The sequence below is a fragment of the Alligator mississippiensis genome, chromosome 1, assembly GCF_030867095.1.
Source record: "Alligator mississippiensis isolate rAllMis1 chromosome 1, rAllMis1, whole genome shotgun sequence".
NCBI lineage: Eukaryota > Metazoa > Chordata > Crocodylia > Alligatoridae > Alligator > Alligator mississippiensis.
The window spans coordinates 218,575,814-218,597,719 of record NC_081824.1 but is presented as its reverse complement, the minus strand read 5'-3'; the positions used below and the strand labels follow the sequence as shown (position 1 = coordinate 218,597,719).

The 21,906-nt window shown below is 40.6% G+C and overlaps 1 protein-coding gene across 10 annotated transcripts in view; it reads right to left on the bottom strand.

Moving 5' to 3' along the window:
- Positions 1-21,906, bottom strand: part of KIF16B (kinesin family member 16B) — a 263,016-nt gene that overhangs the window by 183,812 nt on the left and 57,298 nt on the right. For all 10 annotated transcript variants that reach the window (XM_019500765.2, XM_019500764.2, XM_014595029.3 and 7 more), the window contains exons 10-12: positions 15,237-15,412; positions 12,327-12,392; positions 7,484-7,543 (exon numbers count right to left, since the gene is read on the bottom strand). In XM_019500765.2, the coding sequence (XP_019356310.2) occupies positions 7,484-7,543; positions 12,327-12,392; positions 15,237-15,412 (302 nt within the window). The remainder of the gene's footprint in view (positions 1-7,483; positions 7,544-12,326; positions 12,393-15,236; positions 15,413-21,906) is intronic.

Below are 21,906 nucleotides of genomic sequence, written 5' to 3'. Positions count from 1 at the left end.
AGGGAGAGGGGCAGGTGCGGGAGCAGAGGCTGCATGTGAGGAGGGGAAGATGGGAGAAAGAGGCTGCAGAGGGAAGATGGCAGGGTAGCGGGGAAGGTGGGTGGGAGGCACACAGCAGCTATGGCTATGGCCCTGACCCCTGGTAGGGGCTGGAACCCAAGCCACAGCAGCGGTCTTCTCCCCTCCCTCCCTCCCTCCACCCAACCCAACCCAACCCAACCCAACCCAACCCTCTCTCTGCCTCATCCTAAGATGATGGGCTTTTCCCCACCATGTTAAATGGGGGGGGGAGGGGCAGAAATCTCATCTTAGAATCAATAAAATATGATAATCATGCTGACTTATGAGTGGATTTAATTGTTTCTAAGGTGCATCTCATCTACTGTGACAAAGAATTATTCATAATAAAAAACAAACCTGTTGCATCTTGGTATTTTGGGGGGAAGAGAGAGAGACAATGCATTTCTCCCACTTAATCCTCAAAAAGAAAAGTGGAAAAAATATGGATTTTTGGACTAACATGTAAACAAAAGACACAAAAGGAAAAATGGGATGTAGAGACCAGGTGCTCCACATCTCGTTTGCACAGCATGTGATCAAGTGCTAAAGCAGAATTACTATTGATAAAAATAAAGCTATAATCACTAAATTCAACAGGGCAGACTCAGAAAATGGAACATGTAATTAAACTACTGAGTGGGATAATTACATGAGAAATCAAGGTACAGGTCTCAAGTTCTTTAAAGACTATCTGTAAGTAAACCACTGTACCTCAATGTAAGTCATCTAAATTCTCCCGCATTGAGTTCACTGCGTAAATCAGAATCCAAGGCAGGGAAATGAACTAAAAGGTTATTAAAACATTTTATGAATGTTCAGAAAGGTGCGTCTGATTTAGATATAGATATGCCAGAAAATTAAAAAATGACATGGAACACAAAAGGAAAAACTGAGCATGTAACTGACTTGCAACACAAAGAATCAAGTTATTTTTTTAATTTCAATCAATGCTGAAAAAGTGAAAAAGGAAAAAAAATCTCAGAATATATTCCTCAATATGTATTTAAAGAAGTTTAAGATAAGATTGAGTTGTTAGGTTACTAAAGGTTAGTGGAAGAAATTTGAAACAAGAGGACAATAGTCAAATGCCTGAAACGGAAAAGATCTCTAGAAGAATGACAACATATTTTGTCAAATGCAGAAGCTACATCAGAAGTAGTATTGTACCAATTAAAGGAGAGAGACAGATACAAATTCATACTTGGATGGTTATACTAATAATCTGAGCATTTCAGAATGAGAATGGGGCACAGCCAAAATAAATCACAGAACTACAATTCTAACTTCGGAATTAACAAAATCCTAAAGTTAATTAGGGATGAAATCATAAAATGCTTAAGCATTACATTGAAGGCAGCATTGTTTTATAATATGGATATCTTCTTTTGACAATTCTGTTGACATTTGGGAAGATACCCTAAAACAATAGGGTTTAAGCAGTCAAATTCATTTCAGAGTAACATTTAATAGAATATTGAACACACAAAAGGTTTCCTTAAATAAACAGTACTAAGGGTAGAGTCTAACACCTAGATTATGTAAATCAGATTGTTATGCTAAATAACTGCAAGCTGGTCAAGTTCAAGTATGACAGCGAGTGGAAAAGCCACAATGATCTAAATCAGAAAAATACTCCTCAGTTTATACATATGAATAATACTAAGAAGTCAACATGCTTCAAGGGTAACAGATGCTCTTTAAGGGAAAGAAATAATCTCAAAAACAATTTATGGACTGTCCTCTTAATCTTAACATTATGGAAAATGGTATGGAGTTTGACATGATACACCAGAAGCTAAAACGGTGGCTATATGGAGTTTTTTGTTTGATTTCTTTTAAATTAATGCTGTATTTGTTGAGGGAATCGTGGATTTATGCATGTTACTGAACAGACACTGTGTAAGAGAAGGGTGTGGGATTGGGAGACGGAGGGAGAAGCAGAGGCAGAGCTGGAAACGGAGGCCTCTTGCTATCTACCTGCAGAGGCAATTCTTCAGAATTAAGAGAAGGGAACACACTCCATATCTACCATTTTTCAGGATTCAGCATCTATTGACAGAAGGTACAGGAGGATCCCTTGTACATGGGCAGATGATGTCAGTCGGATACAGTACCAAACTCAACAAGATCAGAACCAAATCCAGAAAGATCAAGAAAGAATGTGAACACCACTGATAATATATATGAGTCAGATGGTCAAAGCAGCAAATGAAACAAATATCAACAGTTTACAGAGCTGCATACAGGATAGAGACTGAGCACTACAAAACCTATTTAAAGTTGAACACACACAACCACAGAAACTTGCGCACACGATTTTCTATCCATTCCAACTGCCATGCTTTGAGCTGAAAACCATTTTCCATTGAAGTATGATCTTTACAAGCTAAAAACTTAATAAAGCAATCACCATTTGGAATAAAGCTTTCCATGCCCAAATACTGAATCAGTTTGGAAGGTCTGAATGTATTCTCTTCAATTATTTTAGAATTAAATATGAATAAATGTAACCACTGTATTATGAACACAATTAAAAAATACCCAAACTATAACATTTTGAACCCGTTATGTAAATATGTCTTTAAAGTGTTATAATGTATTTGCTAAAGCTGAAAAAAGTGATTCTTTATCAAATTTCACCTTTGAAAATGCATATTCAAGTATAATAAAAGTAGGAAATTCTAAAGTGCTGTTACCTGAATTTGCATGTGGTGGACACATGTGAGAAGCTAGTGAACAACTTGGCTGCTTAACAGTTTTGGAACAAGAGGAAGATGGGTCTTAGAAGTGCAAAGAAAATTTAGTTCTACAAACTTCCTAGGAAAGTAGAGTGGAATAGAGCAAAAGATTCACTTCTCTTGGTTTGCAAGCAATGCTCCTGTTGATACAACGCAGCATGCTGTTGGGGTTTGTTTTTTGGGGGTTTTTTTTTGGGGGGGGGGGGGAGGGGGGTTGCAACAAAAGCACACTGTTGGCTCATATTCAGTTCATTGTCCACTGTAACCTCCAGGTCCTTATCTGCAGTACTGCAGCCCAGCCAGTCATTCCCCAGTCTGTATTTGTACATATAGTTATACTGTCCTAAGTGCAGGACTTTGCACAGGTCCTTGTTGAATCTCTCTGAATGATTGCGAACCATTTTTTCAGTCTATCCAGGTCATTCTGAATCCTAGTCCTGCCCTCTGGAGTATCTGCAACTCTGCCCAACTTGGTCTTGTCTACAGATTTCCTAATCATGAGGTCAATCCCATTGTCTGCATCATTAATGACTATATTAAACAATACGAAACACAGGCCGAAGCCCTGGGGAACCCCACTTGATACCTCCTCCCAAACAGATATTGATCCTTAAATGACTATTCGTTGGGTGTAATGATCCAACCAGTTATGTATCCACCTTACTACTTTCATCTAGTCTGTATTTCCTGAGATTGTTAATAGGAATGTCATGGGAACAACAGCTTCATGTTGCTGACTTAGGTTGGGTTTGTAATTCCTTTAACCAGATCACCCCTAAGCCTGCGCTTTTCCAGGCTGAAGAGTCCCATATCTCTCAGCCTCTCATCATAAGGTCTGTTTTCCTGACCTCTGATCATGCACATAGTTCTCCTCTGGACTCTCTCAAGCTTCTCCACATCCTTTTTGAATTGTGGGGCCCAAAACTGGAGGCAGTACTCCAGCTGTGGCCTCACCAAGGCCTAGTACAACAGGAGAATGACGTCCTGGGATCTGATTGAGAAGCATCTATGGATGCAAGCCAGTGTTTTGCTCGCTTTACTAGCCGCAGCATCACATTGAAGGCTCATGTTCATCTTGTGGTCAATCATGACCCCCAAGTCCCTTTCGTCTGTAGTGCTAGCCAGCGAAGATCTGCCAAGCCTATAAGCATGTTGTGGGTTTTTCTTTCTAAGGTGGAGAACCTTGCATTTTTCAGTGTTAAACACCATCAGGTTCTCGTCCACCCATTTCCTGAGCCTGTCAAGGTCAGCCTGGATCGCCCTCCCGTCCTCAGGTGTGGATGCTTTACCCGAAAGTTTGGTGTCATTGGTGAACTTGGCCAGTCTGCTTCTGATGCCAATGTCCACATCATTAACGAAGATGTTGAACAATATAGGCCCAAGGACAAAGCCGAGGGACCTCACTGGTCACAGCACACCATGATGATTGACTTCCGTCAACCACCACCCTCTGGGTCCGACCACAGAGCCAATTTCCTAGCAAGTGGACCATGGTGAAGCTGAGGCCACAGTTGGCCAGTTTTGCTAAAAGGTCATCATGGGATACCAGACTGAAGGCTTTTTTAAAGTCAAGATATATGACATCAATCTCTTTCCCCTTGTCCAGGTGATAGGTCACCTGTCTGTAAAAGGAAATAAGATTGGTCAAGCAAGACCTACCTGTGACAAACCCGGGGTATAGTTTCATGATCACTGGAAACTACTGCATAGGTTCTTTTCTCCCCTGCTCTCCATAGAGGCAGCACTCCCCAAACTCCTATTTTCCCTCCCAGGATATCCCCGCTGGCTACTGGGGAAGAACTGAAGGCGCCCAATTCCCTGAAGACTCTACTGACAAGAAAAATTTTCCCAGTTCCCCCATTCTTGCCAACCACAGTCAGGCTGCCAAAGAGCATGAAACTTAATAAACAAAAAACTCATGACTTCGTAACATTTTGCATTCCATTTGCAAAATGTACATTCACTTGTGATAGTACTAATGCAGCCCATGACATCTGTAACCAAGTTAAAGCTGTAAGAGAAATGTAAACCTGGCCAATTATCCAAAGCCAAAGTCAAATAGTCCAGAAATTATGTAAAGGTAACAAGCTAATAAACTTCCATGCACTGTCCACAACAGAATTCATTATCGTGAGTCTCCTTTACTCAGCAATGGAAAAGAGGTAGGCCTAGAAGGCTGAAGACTAAGAAATTTGGACTTCTACAGACATAGGAAGAAATAAGCTTCCAAATCTGTACTGGAGAATGCCCCTGTCAATCACGTCTCTAATACTGATAAGCCTTGAGCTCAGGCATCAATCTTGCCTGCAATTACAGCACGATGTGCAGAACAAAAGCCCATCTCTTAGACAGAAAAGGTCCCAGGACATTTAAGGCTCTATAGGTCATCAAAAACAGTATTTGAAAAAAAAGAAAAATCAATCCAGAAACTAAAAAGCAGTTCAGAGACTTCATGACAAGAAACATCTCTTAGCACACAGACCACTGAACTCCGTGCCAGCTGCTATTTCCAAACTACATTTGGATCAAATATATAGATTTCAGACTACTCCTTTAGATAAACTTATGAAACGTCCCCTTCTCACCCAAATCCTAGCAAAGTAACTTAAGAACACCATAAAGACAAGACAGGAAAAAGAAATATGCACCAAGCGGTGTAAAACACAGCAGATAAGAGAGCATGCCTCTTACTGATTTCCATTTTTCCAGGACAAGGTGAGAGTTTTACTGACTGCTTATGGCCAGACACTAAAATATAAAATGGCTAAATGTATGCAAGTGTAGAATACAAAGGCAGCCAGGAATTAATCTAATAAAGGTTTAGAACCACTAGAATGAACAGAAATCTGGCTCTGTGTTTTGTAGTCTTGTGTATTCAGCTGTGTAGCAAGCACAGTTTTCCATAGTTTAGGCAAGTTGTTCAATTAATGACTTTTTATAATTCTGTACTTTCTGCCGAGATAACTGAAGACTCAGTGCAATTCCTACATAACCGTATAAAATGACAGACATTCCATATGCTACGCCATACCAATTTCATGTAGTCAACTATCACACTCTTCTATGTGACAATGAAAAAAAGCTAAGTTAAAAGCAAGAGGATAATGAAAGAATCCCAGTTTAACTAATGCATAGAACACCATGCGAAAAGCTAATAATGGAAAATTGAACCAAAAGTCTCTGAGGAATATGCAAATATTAATTCCCAGCTCAATCTCTGGACAGACATTAAACAAAATCACTCCATTCTGTCATGCCATCTGCCAGGCAGATTCCAATTCTGCACTGCACTCCAAACTACTTATTATTTATTTTGAAGCATAGAGCTATCAGAGTTATTTGGAAATCAGCTAATTCACTCCTGAGCCTCTTATTTCTTATGATGTAAAATTAAAAGTATTAAAAAGTGATGCAAGTTAAATGAGGAGATTGAGTTCTGGTATCAGTTCCTTGCTTGAGTTACACTCAGAACTTTCCAGCAACTGCACATTCAGCATATGCAGTAATATAGTATAAATGACTTATAATAAACTTTGTTTATAACAAACCATTGTTTCTACCAACTCTAACAGCAGAAAGTGACTTCATTACGATGCACCAAACTGTCTAACCCTATTAGAAAAAGCACCCTCTTTTAACTTTTCTCCCAGTCCCTTGGGTTTTTATTATTATGAGGTTATACTGTCTATCCAGAAATAAAATGAAATTTAATGTCACACAACAATATTTCACAAGAAACATTATGTTAGATTCTATAAGAGATAAGATGGATATAGATTCTTAAGCTTAAATCTGAAAATACAGGAAGGGTAGTTTGTTAAAGTATCCAACCAGACCATCACTATCACCAATAGAAAGAGCAGCAGAAACATCTAGCAAAGAAGAATGAGACAAAAGTTTACATTAAGGTTTCCCAGCTCTGATTATAAACAACAGTTATGATGATATTCACAGAGGCCAAGAGAAACTAGGTGATGCATTAAAAGTCTCCTGTCAAGCTTACAAAACTTTTTTTGAATTCAAGTGAATAGAATGGATGTGACTCTTCAGATATGTTATCAAATGCAAAATAATTTCAAAACACTTGCAAGACCATCACTTCAAGCGGCAAAGGCTTTCATATAAATCTTGATCGTTAATCTTTATGTAGTCTGTCATGGAGTAGGCAATAGAAACAAAATGAAAAATATTAAAAAATTAAGCTTGGAAAGTCAGATAATGGTAGACTATAGTGCAAGTCTCCATTGTAATGACTGCTACTGAATACTTCCAGATTCATACATAAAAAAAATCCAGAGACAAATCCAAAAGTCTGTCACAGCATCTACTAACATAACACAAAGTAAAATGTGCCAGCTGCTGTCATGGAACAAGTCAGCAAAAAGGGAGATAGATGAAGCTTTTTCTTCAGATTTGTTTTCATAGGCAACACAGTAAAAGATTCAGCATTTGAAACAGTCAAGTAGACTCACCCCTTTTGCAAGGTCCAAAATGGAAATGATCCAGCATAATCAGAAAAGTGTTTGTTTGCTTTTTGTTGTTTTTTTTAACTGAAAAATCTAAATCCCAAATAAATGCATCAGATTTAGGACCAGTAAGTTTTGTTTAGTAAGAAAGAATAGCATTAAAGAAAAACTCCATATCTGCAAGACTAGTTAAATATTATCAAATAAGAAAATCCTTACTTTTAGGATGTTCTGAGTTTCATTCCACTTATTTGTCCACTCTTTGGTAAGCTCCTGTACCTATAAAAATAAAATTAAAAAGATAATTTTCTATATTAAAATAAGGCTTTTCTTTGGAATACCAGTAACTTTCAAAGTTTTACATAAAAAAAACAACTAAGGGCATTAATGGATATTTTTCCAACTTGTTGCAAGATTCTCTAGTAAAGCAAATTATCAAACTGAGAGGAGGCCTTCATATGTAGAAGTATTCTTCCTGTTGTAACTTATTCTAGTTCAGATAATATTGGGCTAATAGTCCAGCTCAAAATATTTCACAGTGGTCACATAACTTCTACAAAACAAAATAAGGTCTATGTTACTCCCATACTTGTTTTTAACTGTTTATTTCTACAATATACAAGATGATGAAAAACAGTATCAGTGGTCTCTCATACTTCTGATTTGTATTTTTTTTAGCGTGGAAAAGATATTTAGATTATGAAAACTCTGATTTGCAGTGTTACATAAAAACAAGGAACTAGGGACATAGTCATTTAAAACAATGGCAGGTGTTTTCAGAACAAATGAAAGAATTTCATACGGTACTTAAATCAACCCTATGAATTCTTGCAGTGACAGAGAGAGTCAAACACTGCAGCTAGATTTAGAAATGAGCAGAGAATTACGATCAATTGTAATCATGATAATGTACATTCATATACAGGGTATAATTCATTTTAAAAAGGTTCTTTAAAGGTCATACATTTGTACAAACATTTTCACAATATTTTTATATACATCTTGTACAATAGGGTATGGGATTTATAGTCATTTAATACATAAGTACTATACAAAATAAAGAATATACACATACCAGCTTTTTAGATGCATGACTCAACAAATCAGGAGTTTACTCTGCATCTCTGTATAAGAATATGCCTGTTCTACATTTTACTATGTTCTTTACCTCATAAATTTAATTCATAACCAATACTCCAAGTGAAGGTTATATTCAATATTTTTATTTAGATAGCCTTCATCCCAGGCTCCAAAAATTGCTGCCATAATATATGAAAGGTTGTAGATATTATAAATTGTTCACAGACCTGGAGCACAGCTGTTATTCCCAGACAACAGAAATATCTGTAATATACTTACCCCCAGTTTTTTCTGGAGTTCAACATATTGCTGGAATTCAAGGGTTTATATACATCTTTTCCCACTTGAACCTACCTTAGCGATGAACTGCTTAAACACAAGACCAAACGGTTATGCCTTCCAAAACTCATATGTATATTGGTTATGAAATAGTAATGGTTCCCTACTCATTTCTGCCAAATGGACCTTCTCTTGACATGCAACCCCCTCCCGCTAGTCCACTGCTAGGGCCTTTGAAGCTAGACTACCAATTAAACTGCACTGTATGGAAGTTATACAATTATGTCCAACTGCCCTTGTCAAGGGAATAAACTGAAATCACCTGGTGTATTTTCACTTGTAACTCAGGATTTGAGAGACAAATGTATTATCTTTTCCGCTCTATGTGCCTTGTGGGTCTTCAGTACTGACAATCAGACTAATACTCTTGTCAACAATTTTCTAATTTTTTTAAAGAAACTATTAACAAGTGATTATGTTCATCACCTCTGTATTCAAATGCTTTTGGAGAATTTTTAATGCATAGAAGTTATTTAAAACTGGTACTATAAAACAGCAGTCAACTCATTAAATCAAAGAAACCTACCATACATTTGTCAGTTAATTTAAATATGGTAATAAAGTCTTTAGATCTGTAGAAACAAATCCATTATTATAACCATTCAACTATAAAAAAAAAGCTGTAACCATTGTAATATCTGCTAAGAATTTTCAGTAATCCAGTAATTATGCTTGTAGCAATTATCTTAAATAGTAATCACATAACGTGCTAATGAGGTTGACAAAGGATAATAAAATATGCTCCATATACTTCCCACGCAGAGAGGACAACATTTCTGAGCAGGACAAGCAATGATTACTGCCAGAGCATGAATAATATATTATAATTAGCTTACATTCAGCAGTTTCTACTATCCAGCTAAATATTCACAAGAAATATAAATACTCCAAGAATATGCACCACACACACATGCATGCACACACCCAGCCAACAGCAAACTGGTTTGTATTAACATGAATGTCACTTGGGGCCTGAGAAGCAAGACTTACAAAGAAAGGCTGAAATAACTAGGGTTATTTGGAGAAAAGAAGACTGAGGTCAGATTTGATAACAGTGTTCAAATACGTAAAGGGCAATTACAGAAAGGATGGAGATGGGTTTTTTCTGGGGCTGTATGGAACAGAACTAGGAGAAATGGCCTCAGACTTCAGAAGAAGAAATCAGGCCAGAAATTAGAAGGAACTTTCTGACTGTAAGGGTGGTCGAGCACTGGAAGAAGCTATCTAGAGAAATTGTAAAATCTCCATCCTTCAACATTTTCAAGAGCAGGTTAGACAGACATTTGTCTGGGATAGTTTTGTCAGAAATGATCCTGCCTTGATCAGAGGGTTGAACTAGATGACCCTGTGAGGTCTCTTCCAGCCCTACTTTCTTATGAGCCTATGTATGCGCTCTACTTTCCTATATAGTTTCATAGTAGGTAGGGTTGGAAGGGACCCGAGCAGATCATCAAGTCCGACCCCCTCCCATGGGCAGGAAAGAATGCTGGGGTCAAATGACCCCAGCTAGGTGTCTATCTAGCCTCCTTTTGAAGACCACCAGGGTAGAAGCAAGCACCACTTCCCTTGGAAGTTGGTTCTAGATCCTAGCCGTCTTGACTGTGAAGTAGCGCTTCCTGATGTCTAGCCTGAACCTACTCTCCATCAACTTATGGCCGTTATTCCTTGTTATTCCCAGTAGTGCTTGGGGGAACAGGGACTCTCCCACTGCCTGCTGGTCTCCCTTGGCCAGTTTATAGATGGCCACCAAATCCCCTCTCAGCCTTCTCTTGTGGAAGCTGAACAGGTTCAGGTCCCTCAGCCTCTCCTTGTAGGGCCTGCCCTGCTGCCCCCTGATCATGCGAGTGGCCCTGCTCTGGACCCTCTCCATGTTGTCCACATTCCTTCTGAAGTGCGGCGCCCAGAACTGGATGCAGTACTCCAACTGCAGTCTGACCAATGTCATATAGAGGGGGAGGATCACCTCCTTGGACCTGCTCATGATGCATCTCTGGATGCATGACAAGGTACAGTTGGCCTTCCTGACTGCATCCCCACATTGGCAGCCCATGTTCATCTTGGAGTCTATAATAACTCCAAGATCCTTTTCTGCCTCTGTGCTGACAAGAAGGGAGTTCCCCAGCCTGTAGGTCTGCTGCTGGTTCTTTCTCCCTAGGTGCAGTACCCTGCACTTATCAGTATTGAATCCCATCTTATTCTCATCCGCCCACCCCTGTAACCTGTCCAGATCCAATAGCAGCCTCTCCCTCCCTTCTAGCGTGCCCACTTCTCCTCACATCTTAGTGTCACCTGCGAATTTGAGCAAGGTGCTTTTCACCCTCTCGTCCAAGTCACTGATGAGGACCGAGCCCTGGGGGACCCCACTGCCCACATTTCTCCAAGTTGAAAATTACCCATCTACCATCACTATCTGGGTGCAGCCATCCAGCCAATTGGCAACCCATCTGACTGTGTAGGCATCGACACCGCAATCTCCTAATTTTTTTAACAAGAATGAGGTGAGAGATAGTGTCAAAGGCCTTCCTAAAGTCCAGAAAGACTATGTCCACCGCGACACCTGCATCCAAGGATTTTGTGACCTGGTCATAGAAGGCCACCAGGTTGGTCTGACAGGACCTGCCTCTAATGAACCCATGTTGGTTGCCCCTAAGCATACGCTCCCCTGCTTGCCCCTCGCAGATGTGCACCTGGATGATTTTCTCAAAGAGCTTCCCCAGGATCAAGGTAAGACTAACAGGCCTATTATTTCCTGGGTCCTCCTTCCTCCCTTTTTCGAAAATGGGGACCACCTTGGCCCTTTTCCAGTCCTCTGGCACCTCACCAGAGTACCACGAGTGCTTGTAAAGCTGTGCCACGGGTCCCGCAATGACCTCTGCTAATTCCCTCAGCACTCTGGGGTAGAGATTGTCAGGACCTGCTGATTTGAACACATCCAGTCCCACCAGAAAGAAGTTCCCTGACTCTGACCCTGGGCATGGCTGCACCTCCCCTGGGAACACCGGGGATCCTGGTGAGGGGGATGACCTGGTCCCTGCTCAGAAAAATGGAGGCAAAGAAATTGTTAAATATATTTTCAAATGTGATTCCATTCTACAAACCAAATACTGTTATGAGGAAAATCACTACAAAAAAGTGAACAGCTAACACTCAAGCTTTACCATAAGTTTTGAACAGAGTACGGAAAGCAGGTGTTTGATACTACATCTATTGTAAAATGTGTTCCAGATAGAAACTTTGCTACTAATAGGCGTTAATGCATACTTCATTGTTTTGCACTGCTACATTAATTATACCAAGTCTATTATTTTATCCATTTAATTATGAAATTTACCTTGCTTTGTTAAAAGATCTTAAAAACTACTGATTCCAAGACGAGGTTTCCCCCTCTCCATTTAACAGAGGGAAAGAAGCCCCTCATCTTGGATGTGAGTATGAGGTGGTACAGAAGGAAGGCAGCTGTACTTCTTTACAAGAGATGAAATATCAACTTGAAGGATTTTCAGGCTAGATGAATTTAAGAAAGTGAAGTTTAGTAAAAGATAACACCAAAATATATATGCCATGAAACTCCTGATGAGTTGTTGCCACTCCAGTATCCAGACTGCACTTTATTTCTAAAATAGCAAATACAATTATAACTTACTCTTGCTTCATTCTGTTGAAGCTTCTCCTCCATACTTAAAGCTGTAGGAGAATCCAAGAGTGCAATCTAAAATTGTAAAAAATAAATAGTTATTTGCAAAATATATAGCATAATATACTTAAATACTCAAAAGAAATTAAAGGCTATGTGGAAAAATTTTAATTAACTACCAAAGCAAGACCTGATATAGGCTAATTTATGGCAGTCCATCTTGCACCCTAGGAAGCATTCACATTGCTGGTAATCTTATCAAAATATAAATTTAAAATAAAAATAATAGCACACACACATGCATACATCCATGACACCTACACGTTTCAGAAACCAGACAGAATTTTACAAGCATTTGTCTTTTCAAAATATATCCAGTTAAATTTGATTAAACAATAAAACACATAAAACATTTAAGCAATGTTCTTTGTTACATAAACCTCCAAATAGACCCTAGTGTTGGGTTTTGGGTAACTAATACTCTCAGTGAGCCATGGTGACATTTGCAATACAATATTCTGGGAATATAAAGACTATCCTTAGAAGAAATTATACAAGGATTTATATTCTATTGTGCGTATCTAACACCACCTGCTGTTTTACCAAGCATCACAAATTCAATTAATCTAGGTTGGCTCTGCACTCTTTCTATCACAGCCATCTTTAACATCATGAACAAAGACTCTCTGGAATTCTCCACAGCATAACCAGATTTATTTTGTGATAGCTACTACTTTGCAACTTGGAACCATGTCAAAGTACTAGTTCTTCAAATGAGTCTAAAATGTACGCTTAAGAGCACATTAAGTCAAACAGTATGCAAGAAAGAAAAGACCTGACAATCTGAAGTGTTTTTTATTATTTATAGTAAAATAGCAATACAATAATACTCACTTTGGATATTTTGTGAGAAATACAAGATTTGAAAATTACCAGTCATCTCATCCTATTTTTCAACAAATATTGAACAACATAATAATATGAAACTTAACTATAGCAGCAAGTCAGTATTCCTGTTTGTCAAGTAATATGCTGTCCTGATTATCATTTCATAGCATGATTAAAGCTCAATTGTACAAAAGAAAAAAACCCCCAAGGATTTGGATGCAGTTTGTTTCCTCCTGCCGAAATCATGTTCATTTGATTAAAAAAAATTAGTAATCTATAATGGCACAATGAGGGAGACTCAATTAACTGGATTCTACTATAGTTTTTCAACTACATGCCTTAATTTCAAGCACCACCATCAGCTTATCATACCATCTTGCAGTTGGAGACCTGCTTCATTTTACATATGATAGCTATAAATGATGTGATATACACCTGTGCATTTAATGAAACAAGCACTGCACAGTTGAGTAAGATTGTCAGGACGTGCACACACGTGACCCTTATGGCGTTAACTATAATTTACAGTATTTTGAAGTCTTATCTCTTTGATAAGAGCTTTCATGAGCTTAAACAAAAAGGTTCCTTTCAATGAATCAAACTTCACTGAGAAGATTTAAGAAAGGATAATACTTATTTAATTAGTCATTTTTATTAGAGTTTGGTTTGATTATTCAAATGGCAGGTTGTAAAACTAGAAGATATTTTGACAATTCCCTTGAGTTTGTTCCAAGTACAGTCCAAATAATTAAAAGTTTAATTCAGTCCCCAAACTAAAAAGTTAAGCAGAATTTCTTGTCCTAACAAAAACGTAAAATATACTTCAAGTCACTGGCATTTCCTGACATTAGGTCAAGAACCTAACAAACCCTTTGACAAAAATATGGTATCACTTGAAAGACTGGCAGTATCAAAAACTATTGTTAGATGGTCCTTTAAAAAAGATATATAAAAAATACGTTAAATAAATAAATAACCAACCCCCGAAATGTCTTCTGATTCTTGCCAGTCTTACCATTTGCTATTAGGTACCCCAAGATCACCTTCTACAATATAAGCCACTAAAAGCCATTGGCTAATTTAAAAAAAAAATGAGTTTACCTTTTAAATGTTCAGATTAGATTGAGCAAACGTGCAAAAATGCTTGTCTTAACTTTAACAGACAGCTGATCTCTTTTATTCAGTTTTTAACCCACTCATCATTACATAAGGTATCACAAGGCACATATACACATGCGCTTTACTGCGCAGTAGACTAATCTATTGCACAGGAAAGCATCACAGTTTACACATGTGCAGTGTAGGCCAATATAGACTAATTAACTGAGCCACTGGATAGTCCCATCAGACACTAGTACTATCCGACAACAGAGTATACTGCTGTGCTTAACTGCATGTGTAGATGGTGACATCCAGATTAGTTTACAATGGCTCAAACTGCACCAGATCTTATTCAGTCACATTAATTGCATGTGTAGACACACCCACAGCTACTTTTAAATATTTGCTAAGCGTGCTTTTTGTTTTCTTGATACCATGCAGCCAAATAAGTTGCTTTTGCTTTTACAAAACTTAGCAAACACCCTAAAGTTCCTTATGATATAAATACCTACAAATCTCAAATCCAATTCAATCTGTATTTGCAAACTATGTCTTAAAATATTTTATTATACCTAGCATAATAGAACAGTATCAATACTTAACAAAGGCATCTTTTCCACCACTCTAGCTAGCAATAAATATTTCTTTAATGCTAGTTGGTGGATGCTGCATTAAACATTTATCTGCAACATATTATAATGAAAGCTCTGAGTACATCCAGGCAAACTAACTTTTTTTTTTTTTTTTTAAAACACATTGAAGAGATGGCATAGTAGCCAAATAGATACCAGTCCTAAAAAGAAAGACAACTCACTCCTTCATATACAGTTTGTTTATTAATATTAACATAACAAAAAATAATTCTGTTTATGATCTAGAAAGATGTTATTACTCAGAAACAATTATACTTAAATAGCAAGTTAAACTAACCTGATTCCCTTGAGCAAGCAAGGTTTTCAATCGGGCTATTTCAGCTCGCAGCTCACGAATTAGTTTGACGTTAGGATCCTCATTAATAGTAGGCTTGTTGATGATGTTTTTGGCTCTGTTTGCATATCGCAGTGTACTTAAGGTTTCTCCATAATTGACATCAGCAGGTGAAATAGCTGAGAAGAATGAATTCAGAAATAATTCATACAGTACCATAAGTTGCATTTACTAAAGTCAGTTTATATTTTAAAGGTTAGATAAACTTTATGTGCATGGGGACAAACCATGCTAAATTTTAATACCATGGCTATAGTCCTAATTCTTCACTTTCCTCCACAATTATGTCAACATAACTCTACTAAAGTTAAGGGTTACGCTGATGTATAATCAGAGCAGTCAGGCCCATTGAATATAGAAACATGAAGTCTTGTTATCAACCAAACTAACATTTTTATAACTCAGATGATAATCAACTTTATATTGAGTATAACATGTTCCTTAAAATGTACAAGTTTTCAAATGTTTACAATAATGGGAAGAAACAGTGCTTTCCCACCCCGCACCCCAAGTCTCAAAGCCATCTTCAAGTGTGAAATTTAAGCAAAAGCAACACAGTATGGTAGTCCTTCGGTTTGAAAATAAATTCTACTACTTCCTTGGCAGAAAGTAAACAAAAGGTATTTCTATACTGCTTTCTTAGGAGTCTGAAAAACTACTAAAAAGCACACTTCACACATTTGCTCCCACACAGTGCATACATTTACATGTGCCCCTACAAAGCCATTGTTACTGCATGGCACAGTAATAGTCCATACTGCATCATGCCGGTGGTACACAGTTATTTTTAGCCACTACCTTGCCATAGCAATGCATTATAACAAAGAAGTGCATTGCTTCGACGACATAGCTGCGGAATCATGTGCCGGCCAACCTTACATCGCCGTAGTGCATTACTACCACTATGTAGCGTCTCATGTACATGCACCCAGTGTGTGCCAAGCCCCAGATATCAGACCTGGTGGCTAGTTTTGCATGGCACTGGGTAACAGCACTCAAGATAAGGAGTCCAAGAGCAGTTCTGGGCTTTGCTAAACCAAATACACTGCCTAATTCTGGGGTCTGGTGCACACTGAGCAGGAATAGGTAAGCAGAACATGTTTCTTGAACACACAGTGGATACAATGTAGGCATGCCAATAAAAGAAACAGAAAGAAATAGGAGAGAGAAGAAACACACCTACTTATAAAAATGGTCTTTGTATTACACTTGTGTGTCTGGAGACCACAATACCACAACCACTGCTGGCTGCTTTCAAACACTTCAACAAGGGTCTCCAACTGCGCTTTTTTAAGGAGGTAATTTAATGAAGAACAAGATCTTGTAATTGAAAGCTTCAGTACATTCATTCTTTCACATATTTTTCTAGTAAGGCAGACATGCATTTTGGTTTGCAAAAGGAAGTACCGCACAATTTGCAAAAGTTTTAAAATTACTGAATTCTTAAACACATGAATATAGTAAAATGTGTGAAAAATTTTACACTAAACCATCTTTGGGTAGAATTCAACACCCAAGCATGTGAGAAGAGGACACAATCAGAAGAAATGAGATAATGACTTCACTAGGAGACTATCTTATTTATGAAATACCAAATAGAACAGCAGAATGAGACCATAAGTCCAAGAGATAAATAAACAATCATTAATACGAAAACAATGCACGGGGGAGCCCACAATGGCAGGGAGCCTTGCAAAAAATCTTGTTCTGTTTCTAACCTAAAAACCTGCCATGTTAGGTAACTATATAAATCATCTAAAAGCATATAAAGTCAAATTAGGTAACTATATAAAGCATGGAAGAAAGGTAGCTCTCTATGTGAGGGAGCAATATACCTCCTTGGAGGCCAACATTGGCTCCAAAGAAGAGCAACTCGAAACTCTCTGGGTCAAACTACTGGGTGTGGAGCATGATGAGAGAGACCTAACTGTAGGTGTATACTACATACCAGCAAACCATGGGAAGGAGCTCGATCTGGAGTTCTCTCAAGAACTGGCAAAGGCCATGCATGCACAAGACATGGTCATCATGTGTGACTTCAATTACCCAGACATCTCTTGGGAGGAACACTCAGCTAAGTCAGACTGGTTGTGTTGCTCCCTGACCTGTATCGAAGAGCTCTACCTGACTTAGGAAGTGCACAGGCCAACCAGAGGTAATGCTCTCCTAGACTTGTTCTTGGCCAAAGGAGACAATCTGGTGAGTGACCTGGATATAGATGGTAGCCTGGGTGACAGCAACCACAAAACCATAATGTTCACTGTCCATAACAAGGTAGGCAAATCAGCTAGCAGGGTTGAAGTTTTTGGACTTCAAAAAAGTTAATTTCAACAGGCTCAGGGCAATAGCAGGGGAAGCGCTGCAGGACCAGGGACCAATGATGAAAGGAGTGCATGAAGAGTAGTCGTTCCTCAAGGACATGACCCTCAAAGCGCAAAAGAAGTCCATTACCATGTGGAGGAAGTGTAATAGAAGGGCTGGTAAGCCCTCTTGGCTCAATAGGGATATCATGGTCCTCTTGAAAAAGAAGAAAGAGACATACAAACAATGGAAGCTTGGGACAGTCTGCAAGGAGGACTATACAACAATGGCCTGCAAATTAGAAAAGCTAAGGAGGCCACTGAATTTAAACTAGCGACAGAAATCAAGGACAATAAGAAGTCCTTCTTTAGGCATGTAGGAAAGAGGCAGAAAACAAATGGAAGAGTGGGGTCATTGCTTAACAACTCAGGACAGCTTGTTACTGACACTCAGGAGAAAACTGAATTCCTGCATGACTACTTTGCTTCAGTATTTCACCGAACTAAGAGGAAAATCATACAAGATAGGTTCAGAATGGGCATGGTGGGAATGACCACCTTCCTACTGTTGATGTTGAGCTGATGCATGATCAGTTAGAAAAGTTAGACATTTATATGTCAGGATGACCAGATGAACTTCATCCGAGAGTGCTGAAGGAGCTGGCCGAAGTCATCGCAGAACCTCTAGTGAAACTCTTCCAAAATTCGTGGCACTCGGAGGAGGTCCCTGAAGACTGGAAGAGGGCCAATGTTGTGCCCATCTTCAAGAAGGGGAGCAGAGAGGACCCAGGCAACTATAGGCCAATTAGCTTAACGTCTATCCCAGGGAAAATCCTGGAAAAATTCATCAAGGAGTTTCTATGCAATACACTTGCAGAAGGTAGGATTCTGAATGACAACAAGCATGGCTTTGTCACGGGCAGGTCTTGTTTTACCAATCTCAACTCCTTCTATGACCAGGTAACTCACCACCTGGATAAGAGAGAGGAGATCGACACTGTATACCTGGATTTCCAAAAGGTCTTTGATCTGGTATCCCATGATGTTCTCATGGGAAAATTGGAGGATTGTGGGCTTAACTGCTTGACAGTTAGATGGGTAGGAAGTTGGCTGCAGGGTAGGACCCAGAGAGTTCTAATGAACGGATCTGTGTTGGCCTGGCGAGAAGTGGCCAGCTATGTCCCTCAGGGGTCCATGCTTGGTCCAGTGCTTTTCAGCATCTTTATCAATGATTTGGATGTGGTGGTGAAGAGCTCACTGGCCAAGTTCTCAGACATCAACAAGTTATGGGGAGCATGGTCACACTTGACAAGCTGCAGATACAGGTGAACCTAGACAATCGAGAAGTTGGGTGGACTGGAACCGAGGTTCCCTCTAAGGCATGCGCATGCACAGCCACACACAACTAGAAGTGTGGCCATGCACAGTCTTTTGAAGGCCACACGCCAGGAGAGGCCAGCCTCCATCCCTGCCTTGCCTCACCTCAGGGAGGAGCCGCTGCCTGCCCCGAGTAAGGCTCCACCGGCTCTGGGACACTGCTCCACTCCCCCGCATGGCCTCGGGGGCGTGTCCCACTGTGTCCCGGAGCCAGTGGAGCCTCACTCAGGGCAGGCAGTGGCTTCTCCCCAAGGTGAGGCAAGACAGGGATGGAGGCTGGGGCGGGGGGCTGGCGCAGGCTCCGCCGGCTCCAGGAAAGTGCTCCACTCCCCAGCCCTGATGTGGGGCAGCTGAGCACTTCCTTGGAGCCCGTGCCAGCCCCCGACTCCAGCCCCTGGCTCCGGCCCCAGCCTCCGGCCCCCCGGCTGCAGCCTCCAGACCCCAGCCCCCCAGCCTCAGCCCCCAGCCCCAGCCTCCAGCCCCAGACCCCGGCCTCCAGCCCCAGACCCCGGCCTCCAGCCCCAGACCCCGGCTTCTCAGCTCCAGCCCCCTTCGATAAGCATCCCACGCTGGACCAAGGTAGCGCGCTCACAGACCGAGGCAGTGCACTCACAGCCCACTAACTCCTTAGAGGAAACATTGACTGGAACCAGATGAAGTTCAACAATGAGAAGTGTAAAGTGCTCCACCCAGGGACGAACAATCCCCAACATACTTACAGGCTTGGCAGCACCAAACTGACTAGCACCATGACGGAAAGGGACCTAGGGGTAATAATAGACCATAGGACAAATGTGAACCATCAGTGTGATGCTGTAGCCAGCAGGCAAACAATACTCTGGCATCATCAACCAGTGCATCTCAAGCAAAACCAAGGAAGTGATTCTTCTACTTTACTCAGCATTGGTGAGACCGCAGCTGTAGTACTGTGTCCAGTTCTGGGAACCACGCTTCAACAAGGATGTGGAAAAGCATGACAGAGTCCAGAGAAGAGCCACCCATATGATCAGAGACTTCCAAGATAAGCCATACGAGGAAAGGCTGAAGGACTTGGGTCTCTTTAGCCTAAAAAAAGAGAAGGCTGATACAGGACTTGGTAGCAGCTTATTGATACATCAGGGGAAAACATCAAGGGCTCAGAAAACAACTGTTTACCAGGGCACCCTGGGGGAAAACCAGGAGTAATGGCCACAAACTCCTGGAAGAGTTTCAAGCTTGACACTGAGGAAAAACGTCTTCACATTTAGGGTGTCCACACTGTGGAATAAACTCCCTCCAGAGGTGGTGCAATCGCCTACCCTGGAAATCTTTCAGCGGAAACTGGACTGTCACCTCACTGGGGTCACCTGACCCCAGTTGTCTTGCCTGCCTAGTGAAGGGGTGCTGGACCCGATGATCTTGCAAGGTCCCTTCAAGCCCCTTACAATCTATGAATCTATCTAAGAGGAGGCAACAAGAAAAAAAGCTGTGAGCTCTCTATGACTGTCAGAGGATGCATTATGAAAGATGTTTACTGAGGAACTGACTAATTAGCTTCACAATAAAGTCTCAGCATCTACACATGCAGCCCTCTTAGGCTGCATTAAACTAATAAATGCCGCCATAGATTAGTACCTGTAAACATAAGCATTTAGTGAGTTGCAACACATCTGTAGATGCTAGCAAGGTTGGCAGGGGCATGAGGATGCTTCAGTGTGGGGGGCTGCCTACTGGCTAGCCCTGCACTGGATAACACTTGTGCTCCAGCCAGCCCCTTCATAGCACACTGAGCTGGGTTGGAGCAGCCTGGGGCTAGCAGGCTGACTCCCCCAGACCTCCTGCCAGCTGAGGCTGCTCTGACCCAGCTCACCATGCTGTGGTCCCAGGCACAAGTGTAAACAGTGTGTAGGAGCAATAAACGGGTGCAAATTGCACTGGAGTTCATTCAATCACATTAATAGCATGTGCAGATGCACCCAGAAAGAACTAACTAAAGCCTGCGGCTGTGCTCCTGAAGCTGGCACATGGAAAATTCCAAGCTCATGCATACAGAAGCATTTACTCTGGGAACGTGCTTCTTTCAGGCAATTCAGAACAAAGAACCAGCATCTTATTGGTTACACACCACTCATTCAAACTGCTCCTCACCAACCAAAATCCCAAAAGGTAACTAAGGGTAGGCTACATGACACTTATGTGAATAGAGAGTAAAAAAGACTTAATAACTTTGAACTGTCCAGTGCACCTCAGCACTTCTACTCCTGAACGTGCCAATATTTAACCTTATCCTGGCTTTATTTCTTTAGCTTGCTGTTTCCCCTCCCTCCCTCCCCCAACAGGCTGACAAAATTGTGGAATGAGAAGGGTTGTGAACACGGTTAAAAGAACTGAGTATAAAAGATAAAGTTTAGCACAACTTAAAATGCTCAGTGTCCATAAAGAGAACCTGGCATCTTATATAAAAATACACATTTTCAATCAGTGCTGCCTCCTAAGTATATTCTTAATTTAAATGGTTCAAACTGTCATATTTACTCCAATCCAAGACAATGGCTCCCCCTCCCAAAACAAGGAAGGGAAAAGGGCTCATTTTAGATTTGCATACTGGCCTGGGGCTCAGCTCTGGCTTCACCAAAGCCCAAAACCACAACTGGCCCCACTGCCTGCCCTGGGCCAAAGTGGCATGGGAGTGAGCACACAGCTAGGGAAGTGTGGGAGAGACCCTACAGGGCATAGCGGGAGGTACAAAGAGCCCCAGCTTGCCCTTCCCACCACTTACCTTCTGCTACTTTTTTTACTCTCCAACCTGGTCGAACCTAGAGCTGCCACTGCTTTCAACTGCCCTTGAGGCAGAGGAGAGCTGCAAGCAAAGGTAAACACAGAGAGGGATGGGGGAGGGAGGTGGCAGGGGTCAGGCAGAGACAGAGGTTGGGGACAGGTGACAGGGATCAGGCACA